Below are 13,478 nucleotides of genomic sequence, written 5' to 3'. Positions count from 1 at the left end.
TACTATTAATATAATGTTGATTTTATTAATATGATAAGTTCTGAAACATCTTAAAATTATATCAAATAAATTAATTCTGTAATTATGTGCATGCTTTTCTTTAATGGTTTTGAAATTTATATACTGTAGATACAGATATATATTGGCCTACTTCATATATATTTTCTTAAGAAAGAAAGCTTATATCATCTATCTAATAAAATAATAGGTCGATGAGAAGTCCAAAATACTCCTGTTTAGAACATTAACACGTGACTTTCTCCACTTACTACTTCACCCTCCCACGCACAACAATTTTACAATCAAGCTCTATAGTAACATGTTGCATGTTGAGCTGGCCAATCCATGATAAAGCTTCCAAAACAGCATCAGCTTCCGCCTCACATGTGGTGGAGGACTTCCATGATGATGAACAACACATATTTAGCTGTTTCAGAATATGCACATACCAAAGCCAGACATCACGAGACTGCCTTTGTTCACGAGACTGTCTTTGCTCAGAGTGGCCATGTTGCTGTGAATTTATCATTCGAGCCAACTCTATTGATAGGTGAGATTGAAGCATGCATGACACCATACCATATTTTATCATTCCTCCGAGGCCAAAGGATCCAAAGAAGCCCAATTTTTTTGGTTTCATCATACTTATTTTAAACTTTTTTATTTATACTCAACTAATCATCTTTTATTGGATTATTCATTTTAGAACAAAGTAGTATCTCCCAAGATTTTTAAAACCGAACTGATCATTAAAGTGATAAAAGCACTGATTCAAGATTCAATATATGGTACAACCGTTTGGTTAAATTTAGTTTATAATATCCAACCACTATAATCACATTGATCTAATTTAATATATCGTTTTTTTTTTCACATTGATCAGTTCTCATATTACCTGGCCTCTACAAGTTGAATACAATTGTTCTAATCTATGCTCTCAATTGAATTTTTCTATAAGTTGTTTTCTAATTGCCTTCAATCTTGGTTTACTTTGTTGATACTATTAGTTTATAAACTTATCCATATATTGCCTAATTTGGTCATTTATCTATACATCATTGATTGGATTTCTTTTGCTACTACAACGTGCAGGTTAGTAATCAAACAATATTTTGGATGCAACTTCTTTCGTCAGTGCACCTACAGAATTCCCTGCAAACAATGACATATAAAAAATAGTTAATTGAAGAATACAATAATATCTCAATTAGTATGCATGCAGTTATTTTTTGGCAAACTTCTTGAACTCATGTCTCACTGTATAGAGAATCATGTTGGAACTGTATAGTTGTATAGAGAATCATCATTAAGAAATTCATGTAGATTCCGATATATATATATATATATATATTAAATTGATCTGATACACTAAACCTCTATTGTTTGACCCCTTTATTTGGTATCAAATTAATATACTAACATGCTTTTATTAAGAATAAAGGCCTTTTTATTCAATTTTGTTAACCAGTACCTATCAGTATTTGGCCTCAGAATATAATTTGCTCATATTTGGGACTGAATGCACAAACAAATTATCTAAACATCTTTCTCCAAACTCCAACCGGAATGGTTTTTTCTTCTCTCTTTCACTTCTGTGTTTTGGATTTCTATTGATTTGAGTAAAACCATTTATAACTAGAGACTTCTTATTCAAAAGTGATTTTGTTCCTGCAAGTACACATAAACCGTTTAAATTGTGAAGTTTTCTTTACCGATTTCAAACAGTATAAGCAATCACAGTTTTTTCTGGATGAAAGGCCACCAATAGTTTGTTGTTTTCAAAAAAGGAAAAAGCACAAGATTTGGAAATGCTAGAAATAAAGGAGCAAATTCAAAATTGATTGTCTCCTAGTTATTGTTATGAATTTTTTTTTTTATCAAAAGCTATTTGATTACGATGGAGTATTGGAATTGTAGCAAGTTCAATTTTAGACTAATTGTAAATACTTAATTATGTTGGAGGAAATGCAAAGTAGTTACTTTCCTATTATTATTATGAAATTGTATGTAATATATTGTGAATTCTAATGTAAGTATATTGCAAGATGATCTATCCTTTATTCCCAGGGGACAATTTGTGTACTTAAGCAAAAATGAACATTAAATTTCATAATTACATCAAAAGTCATGATATTATTTTCCCTGAGGTTATTTGTATCTTAAAGTCATAATAGACCTTGATTAATCTAAGGACACTAAAACCATTTCGTAAATCAACCAACTCAGAGAATCTATATTTTTAATGTATAAAAGTCAAGCTAAAACATCAATTTTAAAGAAATTAAATTTCTCACTACTTAGATAATATATATACCCTTGACATTTTATGTGTATCTTCATCTAACTTGAAAATTTCTAAAATTTAATTGAAATGTACTAAAATTATTGTAAAATAATTGGATAGGAGTTGCAACAAATCTTTTGTTTGAGAGCAAGAAGATCTTTAATCAAATTTTAGTTTTCTCTCTTAATTAATTGCTTTATGTTCACTTAAATGATAGAAACAAAAATTCAATGCAAAATTTTGTTTCAATTTTTCTCATGATATTTAAAATTCAATTATAATGTACATGGGAATAATTCAGTCCCTTAGATGTTCATTAATGATTGTGATCATACCTGCAAATCATTACAGGTCTGCAGGCTCATCACAGTTGAAAATAGTGCAACCCCAGTAAAGGCAAACCCAAAACAAAATATCACCAATCTTGAAGTTTTTATTAAAAAACAAAGCTTCCCAAGTGTGGAACAGAAACAAAGAACATCATCAGCATGGAAAATTTATTCTCATCCACAGCAATGTTTGCTGTGTAGGAAGGTGTCCTAAGATTTTTCCAAATTCATCACATGATGTTAGCAATGGGAATAAAGGGAGCTTCTAAGCAAATAATCATATGACTATCCACTAATCATTAAATCAACATACATCAATCCACTAATCAATCTATGTCAATGGGTCAATTAACAAAAGTTATGCCTACGTGGTAAGCACAAAAGCATAAAGCCACTTCTCTTATGCGGGAAGATACAAAAATGTGGCAGTAAAACTAAACGAGATAACCTAACCCATACAAAAAAGAAAAATAAAAATTGTTTATATTTCCAGAACATGAAAACCTACCCAACAAGCCCAATTGAAAAAAAAAATAGTAAACATAATTGCTCAAAAACAGATATGTAGATTCAGAGGCATCGAATTGTATACCATCACTCATAATAACTCAGATCAAGTGTTGGATTATATATTCAGCTTCATCATAACCCACCAAAATCTCAAACCAACATAGTACATAAACTATTATAACCAGTAAGAAAATATGATCTAACCTCAAAGAAATGACTCAACCGGTTGGCATAAAAACAATAACATCAATATTTCATTGTACCTCAATAAAAAAACCAAATTTCTGACAAACAAAAAGAGTAATTTAGTTCCTCAATGTCCAAATGCTGCATCAAAATTGCAACACTGGATAGCAAGGCGAACACACATTATTGGCTTCAATTAAGCACCACCAAACACATTGGAAAAAGTACAAGCATAAATCTCAAAGAAAGCTGAAGCCTTTCAAACATTAAACCCCAATTCAAAAGAACATATTTAAAAAATTAAACAACAAAAACCAAACTTTAAAAAACAAAATGTAAAAGAAAAACTAAAAATCTGGAAAACAAAAAACACTGGATAACTCAGTCCCTTAGATGTTCATTAATGATTCCGATCATCCCCGCAACTCATTACAGGTAACTCTGTAGGCTCATCACAGTTGAAAATAGCACAACCCCTGCAACTCAGTCGACCAGAAAATGCAAACCCACAATAAATAAATGATATCTTCAATAGAAAATTTGATTTAGTTGCTCCTGTATTCTCCCAAGACCAAAGGATTGTGGAAGAGATAAAAAAGAACAACACAAATCCCTATTATTGCTGCAAGGGAACGAATCAAATGGGAATCAAGTTAATCCACATCCACCAGATAGCGAAGCATATTGTGAAAGCAAAATTCGAAAGTGAAACAGAGACTAAGGAATCATAAACCCTAATTTTGTAAGACTAGTTCCCTTTTTTGGAACTCTTCCAGGGGGTAGCCCACAAGTCTTACAAACTGGCCAGTTTTAAGGTTGGATGAATGTTGTTTTAAGCATGCTTGCACAAAATGAACAAACATCAGCAATGTGATATCAGAACGAGTGTGCAACCTATCATGCAGAAGATATGCAGCTCCATGTGCATTCCATTTCTCCAAATTGAACTCCCCACCACACTTTTGTCCTTTTATTGGCTGCTGGGTGACCTGGTCAATTGTGTCAGTAGATCAAACCTATAACTTAGAAAAAGCACTTGGTATTAAACACCATTTGATAATATTTAGTTAGGCAGTAGGAAAATAACTGTTTATTGCAATTAAGGGGAAAAAGTGAATAAAAATACCAAGCAATCAACTAATCCACAAGAGCCAATATTGGAACTGTTTATCAAAATGTCTTTGAATTTGTTGTCGGCAGAAAGCAATTAAAAAGAACAAAGAACAGAAATTCTACTGTTCCACTCCCACCAGCATAAAAATCCTAACAATTTATTGAGTTTAAATTTGATATACACTATGAAGCTCACTAAACAAAACAAGTAAGATATTTTTTTCAAATTTCAGAGCAAGTCCTACCCTATGTTCTAAAAAAGACATTGAAAAAATTGGATTGTAATGTTCGGTTCATGGCCAGTCCCAAATGGTTAAGGCAGCGACGCTGCTCCACAAGGCAATTGAATATGAAACTGCTCCGGCGGAGATGCCACCCATGAGGGCGGTGCCATCTACACCGTGAGCATTGATTTATGACGGTTACTTCAGAAATATGCAAACACGGCAATAAGTTTTAATCATCCAGCCAAAGTAAGAACCAAGTTAAGAGAACAAACAATCGCAAGATGAAGGAGGAATGAAAGGAGAAGAAAACCCTAACCCTAACCCTAACCCTAACCCTAACCCCTAGCGGTCAATGGTGGCTAGGGACTTAGTGTAGAAGAGGAGTTACGTATTACTTATAGTAAGGGTTTTGAATGTTTTTTAATTAATAATTAATAATTTATTATTTATTTTTTTGTGATTCTTATGTATGGGCTTAATGGGAGAGAGCAGATAATTACTTAACGTACCGATGTATTTGCTTTAGTGCATCCGAATTGTATCAGGGATGGTCCAAACCGTTATTACCGAGAGAGCATTGCCTACTAACTACATTAGGCCAATTAGAGTTAGGTTGTGTTTGAAATGAATGAGATAAACAATATTGAAGAGTAAATTTATATTTTTCCCGTGATTCACATTTTATACTATATTTTAATTTTTTTTTTAAATCTTATATTTTCATTCTCTAAGTCAAACACATCCTTACTTACTAAGAGAATAGGAATTTTGGTGCATTTTTTGGATGAGCATGAGCAAAATTGATTTTGTAAAGTTTGTTTTTCTTGAAATTAATTTTAAATTTACGTGATTTACATTTAAATATTTTTATTTATAAATCAAGTTAGATGTAAGTACAAAATTTTGAATTTAATGTAAAAATTATTCAAAATTATTTCAACTCAAATTAATTCTAAATTCTTCTAAACTAAACATATGAAAATTTATTTCTAAAACCAAAATTGCAATTAATTTACGGAGGATTTTGTGTTTTTAAATTAGTTTTTTTTTTAATCGATAGTTATTCTTGCAATTTTTTCGAAATTAAATAGTTTTTAATTATTTGTTGCTTTGGACTAGTTGGTCATTCCCATTCATCACCAACGGACAACATATTTGAATCCCAATCCTTCATTCCTTCTAGCAACGCCTCACACAATTCGACCGTTGCAACCCCTTTTTCTCAAACGGTCACTTAATCTTGCTTCCACCATTTTCATCATATACTTCTTCCCACACACCTACATTCATTCCCATTGAACTTGTAGTTTCCATCAACACATTAATTTTCCTTGTTCCGTGGTGGCACACACCATAATCTCATGGAAAAGGAAAACATGCTCAAAACGCCTCCAAAAGTTCCAATTCAAGATCGAACACCCGAACCTGAATGCAAAACACCAACTCCAGTTCAACAACAAGACCCCAATGATCATAACTCCTCAAATGAATTGCGCAAGCCTGTTACCCCAGATCGTCTTAGAGTCCCCAAGGCATTCAAATACCCAGAAAGGTAATATTATCCATTTATATATTAAGAGTAAATAGGGTCGATAATTTTTCACTAATAGATTAAAATTTATCAAAAATTATAATTTTTTAAGTTATACCTCTTATTTAATAACTCTGGTATGTTTTTTAATAAATTTTAGTCAATAATAAAGTATGATGAGCACTTCTCCATTATGATACAATAAGTTTGTTGATTTTAACAAAATAAATAATACATAATATGATTTTTAATTAATTCACAGTGTCGAAATTTTCACATTAACACCATTGCAATTAAACTCACCAATATATACGAAGTCTTTTTATGAAATTTTAAGGAGAAAACATGCAGATGAGTTGATAATTGGGTCAGTGAATATGTGAGGTCTTAAATCTTAATGTGTTTCTTTATTTTATCAGATATACAAGTCCCACAGATTTGATGATGTCACCAGTAACCAAAGGCCTTCTTGCCAGAACTAGAAGGGGTGGTGGTGCGGTGTTACCACCTGGGGGTAAAAATCGACCAAAGGTAAACCAATGAGGCAATAACATATTGTTCTGCATTCACTTTTTCTAGCTATGCTATTTTACTCTTTTTTGGTACTTGCAATTTGCACAGTGCTTGTATATGTATGTCATTTTCAACTATTGCAGATTCTAGACATGCCCTTGAAGGATGTCGGTCCTATCCAGAACAAGCTTCCAATGCTGATTGATGAGAAGATCAACTCAGCTTGAAGGATTCAAAGGACTTTTGTTCAACATGATAATTCATTTGACAGTGGTTCAAAGGGAGTTTAAAGATGATGATGTAATAACAATACATCACACAGAGAGAGAAAGAGAGAGTTTATCTCCTTGTTCCCATGTTAAACAACTCTGTTCTGAGATTATAAGCTTATGAAGTTTGTGATGCTCAATTTTCTTCTCAAAATAGCCTTTCTAGCAATAATGTGTCCGTGTTAATTAAAAAATGGCTTAAATACATTTTTCTTTCTTATAGTTGAATCTTAATAATTTTTTTTGGTTACAGAAGAATCTTTTTTCTTAGTTTTCGTCATTAATGCGTTTTGGTAACATTTTTTTCAATATTCAAAGTATTTTTTATACGTTCAACATGTTATCTAAAATGCAAATAAAAAAAATAAAACAAACATTACATGGATTAAAATGAAATAAAAAATTACAACGACAAAAATAAAATAAACACTAAATTATATAAACGAAAAATTACCTAAGCCTAAAAAGTTTTATATTTTCAGACTCTATCCAAACTTGGAGAAACTGTGTTAGGTTTCTAGTAGGATCAATTTTTTCTTAGGAGAAAACTTAAATTAAACTCTTTTTGTTATCTAAAATGCAGATAAAAAATAAAACAAACATTGCAGGGATTAAAATGAAAAAAAAAATACAACGACAAAAATAAAATAAACACTAAATTATATAAACGAAAAATTACTTAAAGCCTAAAAAGTTTTATATTTCCATACTCTATCGAAACTTGGAGAAACTGTGTTAGGTTTCTAGTAGGGTCAATTTTTTCTTAGGAGAAAACTTAAATCAATAATTACATGTTGCAAAATTTTAAAGAAACATTCATATGTCATTATTTGATTTGATTGAACAATTTAATAAAAGGAAGATATAGAAAACTTACCGAAGGTTTTTTTTTTTCTCCCCTTTATTTTACCCTTCCGTTGTAGACTTGTAGTAGAATTCATTTGATTCATAATTTCTTTCAACTTTTTTCATGTTACATTAAACAACTTTCCTAGATAAATTATGGGCCACACTTTGATACTCCCTCCAAAACAATATTCTATGGTAATGTTAGTACAATGAAAGTTGTTTTGAATTTAAATATCATAACTGTTCATTTAATTAAATCCTTTTTTAAGAAAATTCTCTTAAAATAAATATTAAAATTACAACAATTTCTCAAATATTTCAAAAGAATAAATTACATTTAATAAATAAATAAAAATTCTCGAGTCAACATGAGGTGTAATGCATCGAACCTCATATAGTAAGTTATATGAACTAGACCTAGACTGGTGGGACTTAACACGCACTATAGTTGGTGTAGCAAGCTATATGAACCAAAAAGTACTTGGTGTGTGATAGTGGTCTACCAATCAAAACATACCCCCACAGTCTTTTTTTTTTCAGTCTTTAGGTCTTCCAACAGCTTGTGGTATTTGTTGATTTGTACCTTGATGTCTTTTTCTTCGTTCATGGTCCAACGGTAGTAGTTGGCGATGATGAATCTCTGTCTGACCACGTCCTCGACAGTGTATTTGAGTATGAGAGAATCACATATGTCTTTGGATTCCGTGTAGGAGCAGTAGACATCAAAAAGGTCATTAGACAAAGCACTTAACAAATTGTGACGACATACCTTATTAACTTGAACCCATTGTTGAAGTTGACTGGCATCATCAGCGACATCAGGTTTGGGAGTGGAAAGAGCAAAGACAACTCCATGCATGTCTAGCAAGGTATGAGCGCATTCCTACCAGCGACAGAAGTTTTGGCCAGTGAAGACCTCAATTTTTGAGACGTTGGACAATGGCTTGGAAAAGGTTGCAGTTAGTGGCGAGGGGTTGGAAGCGTCGGCATTATTGACAGGTTTTGTTGCTTAAGCCATGATATAAATATTGCAGTTAGTGGCGAGGGGTTGTTGCTGAAGTCAAAAATCACGAACACGATTAAATTTCCTAAAGCGTGACAGTCACTTACCTAAAAGGTTTATCCGTGATGTCCCACGCAAATCTCAAAAGATACAATAGGAACATCTTAGCAGAGCTAAGATTATAGAACTCGCAAAGAAAAATAATTGACCCAAGAGTAAAGGGAGAGAAAACTTAATAGAAGGATAGAGAAGTAAGAAAATAATTGACCTCATCTCCTTTTAAAATCAAGTTCAAAATCATTGCCATTGCCCCCCTCTTAATTTCTATTTTTATTGGCATTAATAAGAAATTTAAATTTTAGATTTTGAATTTAAATGTCATAACTGTCCATTTAATTAATTTTTTTTTTAAAAAAAATCTTTTGAAATAAATATTAAAATTACAACACTTTAAAATTATAGAAATCGTGCAAAGCTAATGAAAATAATATTTTGTTTTAATATAATCCTTCGATAGTTTAATAGAACATTTTCATTAGGCATTAACCATCTAAGGCCTAACGACTACCAAAGTTGGTTGAGTTCTTATGGCATAATTAATTAATCACTCTGTACATTAACGGAGTAGTTCCCGAGATCCTCTCCTTGCCTTTCTTTATCTTCATTGCATTGTCAAACTTTTCTGTGTTTCTCCATAGACAAACCCATTTACCCCAAAACCTAGCTTCTCCCTGTTTTTTTTAGATTTTCATCTTAATTTTCTTTATTATTTTCCATCTCCTGAATTGTGCAAAACTTATTAATCTCATAATAAACCTCATCTTGCACCAATTATTTGACTGAAGGATCATTGTAAATTAAAACTACAGGGTTTCCAGAATTAATTCTTAAAATTTGAGTAAGTTTTGTAGGTTTTCCCCGATATTTCATTTGGCGATTGTACAATAAGAAAAATGTATTTATTTATTATTTTACAAGAAGATCGTATGTTGTATGCTAATGATGCAAATAATCTCTTCTTATAAAAGGGAAGGGTGCATGTAATGTGTTGTAGTTCTTATGTGCAAGGCCTATATTAAAATTCTCTTAGAGGCAAAAAATCATCTGCTACAAAAGCTTGTCAATTCTATTACCAAAGTTGTATGCAAGATGGCAAGAAATTTTGTTACACTTGTGGTCTAAAAGTGCTACTTGTCTTGCTTTTGTAAAGTTCCAAAACTGATGGCCTTCTTGAATTATGAGAGCAAGAGAGGAAGTGGTAAGAAACTAAAAGTGCATTTTGATCTTCCTGAGGATGATGATTATCCCAATCACAAGCATTCAAGTTCTTCAGTTTCATCTGAATGCTCATTAGATTCAGATGATACTGACAATGACAATAGCATAGACAATGTTGATTCCAAGTATGGTTCCTATGGCTCTCCTGTGTGGAGCTTTCAAGGAGGATCAGTAACCCAATCTCCCCCAGTTCAGTTTTTGAGTTCTCCTGAGTATGATCCAAACAGAATCCCCTCTTCTATATTTAATAAACCTACAAGTCCTATGGAATGGAGTGTAGCCTCAAATGAATCAGTATTCAGCATACACTTAGGAAACAACAGTTTCTCGAGGGATTATGCTTTTCCATTCAACAACAAATCTGGGGAATTGCCTAGGACTAGTGATTTGCCCAGCATGCCTGCAACACTGCCACCTGTTCAAGAGGTGCCTGCTAAAGACAAAAATGTGGACATGGAAAGACACTCTGTGTCATCGGATTCATCAAGTGAAACCGCGGATTCGGTTAGGGGGCATGACCATAAGAAAACATCACATGAAACTGCTGGTTCAGTTGGGGAGGTTGTTGACCTCGTGAAAATAGAAAATTCAGAAGACATTGGCACTAATGAAGTAGTGTTGGACAAAACTCCAGATGATCATTCCAATGAAGCAAAGATCCCTAATGGGGAAGCCAATAACTATACAAGTGTCTTATACCGTTCGGTGGAAAGCGATATGAGCACACATTCGTTTCAATTTCCTATATGAGTTCCCTTCATATCTTGCTTATATCTGTTTTATCATTATGCTATAACTTCCCTAAGGAGGGTGGATACTTCATGCATGCAAATCACAAGACTAGGAATGTGTTTTTATCACACACACAAAGCTCACAATAAGTAGCATATAGCTGTCTCAAGCTACTCTGAAATATGATTGAAATCAAATAGAAATTCTTGTGTAATGGAATCTTAAGCAAGAGTAATGTGTAATGCATATGCAGACTAGTTCTTCCAACCTCTAAAATGTTTGCTAATGACTCATACTATCCAGCATTAATCACTAACAACGTGTTGAGATTGGCGTATGTGCTCTCAATTTTTCACGTCAAATAAAAAACCGTAAAAACTACTCTTTGTAGTTTGTAGCTTTTGGTTTGAAGTGCATCCAATGCTTCCGATCGTGGAACCAAACACACGCTAATGCATTAATGTCATAATTTAGGTGTAAAATGTACTTTGTCAATAACTCATACTATTTGTATTTATAACTTTAAAAATATCTTACTATAAAAATTTGCCATCACTAATTTTTGTAGAAGATATTTTACAGAAATTAGATGTGCTGATCTCTGTAGTCTTTACTTGTTACTTCATGTCAAGACCAGATGCTCAATGTTTGGTTTTAGACAATGTTTTCAAACCAGTTGACCATATTACTGCATTTTCTTTGGATAGTTTCTCACATGTATCATAAATCTCAGCCATGAATTTTAATCTTCAGTAAAAGTGCACAAGAAATAGATATGCACATCATTTTGGTTTCATTTATCTTTTCTGTTTAGTTTTTGTTTTTCAAGTAGCACAATTTAATTAATTTGATTTGTTTAGAGGGTGGGATATCCTGCTATTGACCATCATTTTCTTCTTGAATTCTTTCAGATTGCAGAAGGAGGAAGAACTAGTTCATCAACAGTAGAGTCAGAAAAGCAAGAAAAAAGTGAAAAGCATGAGCAGCAGCCAGAGAAGCCACAGCAGCCTCGCAGTCCTAAAACAGAAAAATCACCAAAGCAAAGTGGTAAAAGTTGGTGTTTCTCCTGCTCTTGTTCACCATGCTTTTGAGAGACAAAGGTCTTCATATGATGTTGGAAAGGCAATAACTAAATGACTAAAATAATGGTTACAATGGAGATACAATGGAACTGCTGGTTACATAGGAATCATTTCCTGCATTGTGCATATCTTTTCCAAAACTCTAGAGGAAAAAGGTAGTTCCAGCTTGAAACCCTGAGCTTCCAGGTGCAGATTTGGTGTAAATGGTTGAGAAGTAAATGATTTAAATGTGAAATGATATAGATAAATCTTTTTTGTCAATAACCTCATATATGACCAATCAATTGAATATTGATTTATGTAATTGATCAAACACTACTTGAAAACGGTTAGTGTTAAAAAATGAAATAGTCCAAACCCTTCCAGATATTATTGTTTTTATTTGATCATTTGTATCTATATGTATTAAGATCCACATTCATAGATTTTATGTTTGAGAATCAAAGTAAGAGAATTGAATTATTTCTTCCGACTCTTTCAAATTTAATAAATGTTGATTGATTGTGTATTTTATTATGTTTTATGATCAAGAGAATTTTGTATTTGATACCTTTGAATTCCATACTAAAAGTTTCGATTGAGTCTATTCAACTAAGTCAAGCCATCATATGTCATAGATTGATTTGCATTTGACTTCGTAAAGTTTTGCATAATGCTAATTATCTGACTTTTATGTTACATTTCTCTGCTTACCTGTCCTTGAAATTAGGGACAAAATATTTACCTGCATTAGTGGGTTTTGTGTCCATGAATGTTTTTTCTTATAGTTTTTCCTAAAGTTTTTTAATGATCCATGACCATGGTCTTAAATTCAATCAACAAATGACTTGGCATTGTACTCTATGTGATGTGATGTGATTTGTAATGTCTTTGCTCACCTTAAATTTGGTGAAATAATCATTTATTTTTTAAAAGTTTTTACATCTCACACAAGAATCCTTTGAGTTTAAAGCCTAAAAAGATACACAATTCTACCTTTAGTCTCTCAAGTGTTGAGCCTAAAATGTATGGGTGCTTGTTATGCTTGGTGTTATTTAGTTGAACGGTCCATAGCCCCTCAAATGTTCGATCGACCTTCTTGGTTGGATGATCTATATCTCAATTTTCATTTGAGCAACACTTTGATTTGTCGAAATTAAAGAAGCAACACACAATTTCACACTCATTCACTATGTTGAATATCATTTTAGGATTGTTATTATCTATGAGCTGAAATGGTTAATTGGACTTATTTCTAGCCTCAATATGTCACATTCTCAACCTAGGTGCCTTTATTGTAATTGTCAAACAATACTCCACATTTCCAAGAACCTATTTTTTCTTTGAGTGTACCAAATATTTCAGTGTTGATTGTCATTTTGTTTTTCTTTGAGTGTACCAAATATTTCAGTGTTGATTGTCATTTTGTTTCAGATGAGATTTTAAAGGGCAACATTTGACTTGCTTATGTTTCTACCACTACACAATTGGTCAACACTTGATCTTGCTTGGTGTATGTTCGACCCGCTTTATTTTTTAGCTTTTATTTGTTTTTAGTACAAATTACACATACCTTTCATTACTCAAGTTAAG

At 32.3% G+C, this 13,478-nt stretch overlaps 2 protein-coding genes, 1 long non-coding RNA gene and 5 other non-coding genes across 9 annotated transcripts; 2 read left to right on the top strand and 6 right to left on the bottom strand.

Moving 5' to 3' along the window:
• Positions 1 to 861: 861 nt before the first annotated feature.
• LOC114381309 lies at positions 862 to 5,002 on the bottom strand. 2 transcript variants are annotated; one of them, XR_003660003.1, is made up of 3 exons: positions 4,204 to 5,002; positions 1,472 to 1,668; positions 862 to 1,152 (listed from the first exon to the last, which is right to left on the bottom strand). It is a non-coding gene; the product is annotated as an uncharacterized LOC114381309 (long non-coding RNA). The 2 variants fall into 2 exon arrangements; XR_003660004.1 differs by lacking the exon at positions 1,472 to 1,668.
• LOC114382840 lies at positions 2,576 to 2,659 on the bottom strand. Its single transcript, XR_003660302.1, has one exon. It is a non-coding gene; the product is annotated as a small nucleolar RNA SNORD25 (small nucleolar RNA).
• LOC114382844 lies at positions 2,761 to 2,855 on the bottom strand. The gene has a single exon (XR_003660306.1). It is a non-coding gene; the product is annotated as a small nucleolar RNA snoR31/Z110/Z27 (small nucleolar RNA).
• On the bottom strand, positions 3,178 to 3,265 carry LOC114382851. The gene has a single exon (XR_003660311.1). It is a non-coding gene; the product is annotated as a small nucleolar RNA snoR31 (small nucleolar RNA).
• On the bottom strand, positions 3,425 to 3,568 carry LOC114382858. The gene has a single exon (XR_003660318.1). It is a non-coding gene; the product is annotated as a small nucleolar RNA snoR136 (small nucleolar RNA).
• On the bottom strand, positions 3,685 to 3,772 carry LOC114382852. The gene has a single exon (XR_003660312.1). It is a non-coding gene; the product is annotated as a small nucleolar RNA SNORD25 (small nucleolar RNA).
• An 834-nt stretch (positions 5,003 to 5,836) lies between the features above and the next one.
• Positions 5,837 to 7,116, top strand: LOC114381813. The gene is made up of 3 exons (XM_028341031.1): positions 5,837 to 6,201; positions 6,600 to 6,711; positions 6,837 to 7,116. The coding sequence occupies exons 1-3, from the start codon at positions 6,011 to 6,013 to the stop codon at positions 6,918 to 6,920; spliced, it is 387 nt and encodes a 128-aa protein (XP_028196832.1). The 5' UTR covers positions 5,837 to 6,010; the 3' UTR covers positions 6,921 to 7,116.
• A 2,919-nt stretch (positions 7,117 to 10,035) lies between these two features.
• LOC114381624 lies at positions 10,036 to 11,915 on the top strand. The gene is made up of 2 exons (XM_028340878.1): positions 10,036 to 10,797; positions 11,736 to 11,915. Exons 1-2 carry the CDS (start codon positions 10,036 to 10,038, stop codon positions 11,913 to 11,915), a joined length of 942 nt encoding a protein of 313 aa, XP_028196679.1.
• Positions 11,916 to 13,478: the final 1,563 nt, after the last annotated feature.

Source organism: Glycine soja, chromosome 13 (assembly GCF_004193775.1).
Source record: "Glycine soja cultivar W05 chromosome 13, ASM419377v2, whole genome shotgun sequence".
Classification (NCBI taxonomy): Eukaryota; Viridiplantae; Streptophyta; class Magnoliopsida; order Fabales; family Fabaceae; genus Glycine; species Glycine soja.
Note: the sequence above shows the minus strand (reverse complement) of the source record. Positions and strands in the feature narration are given on the sequence as shown.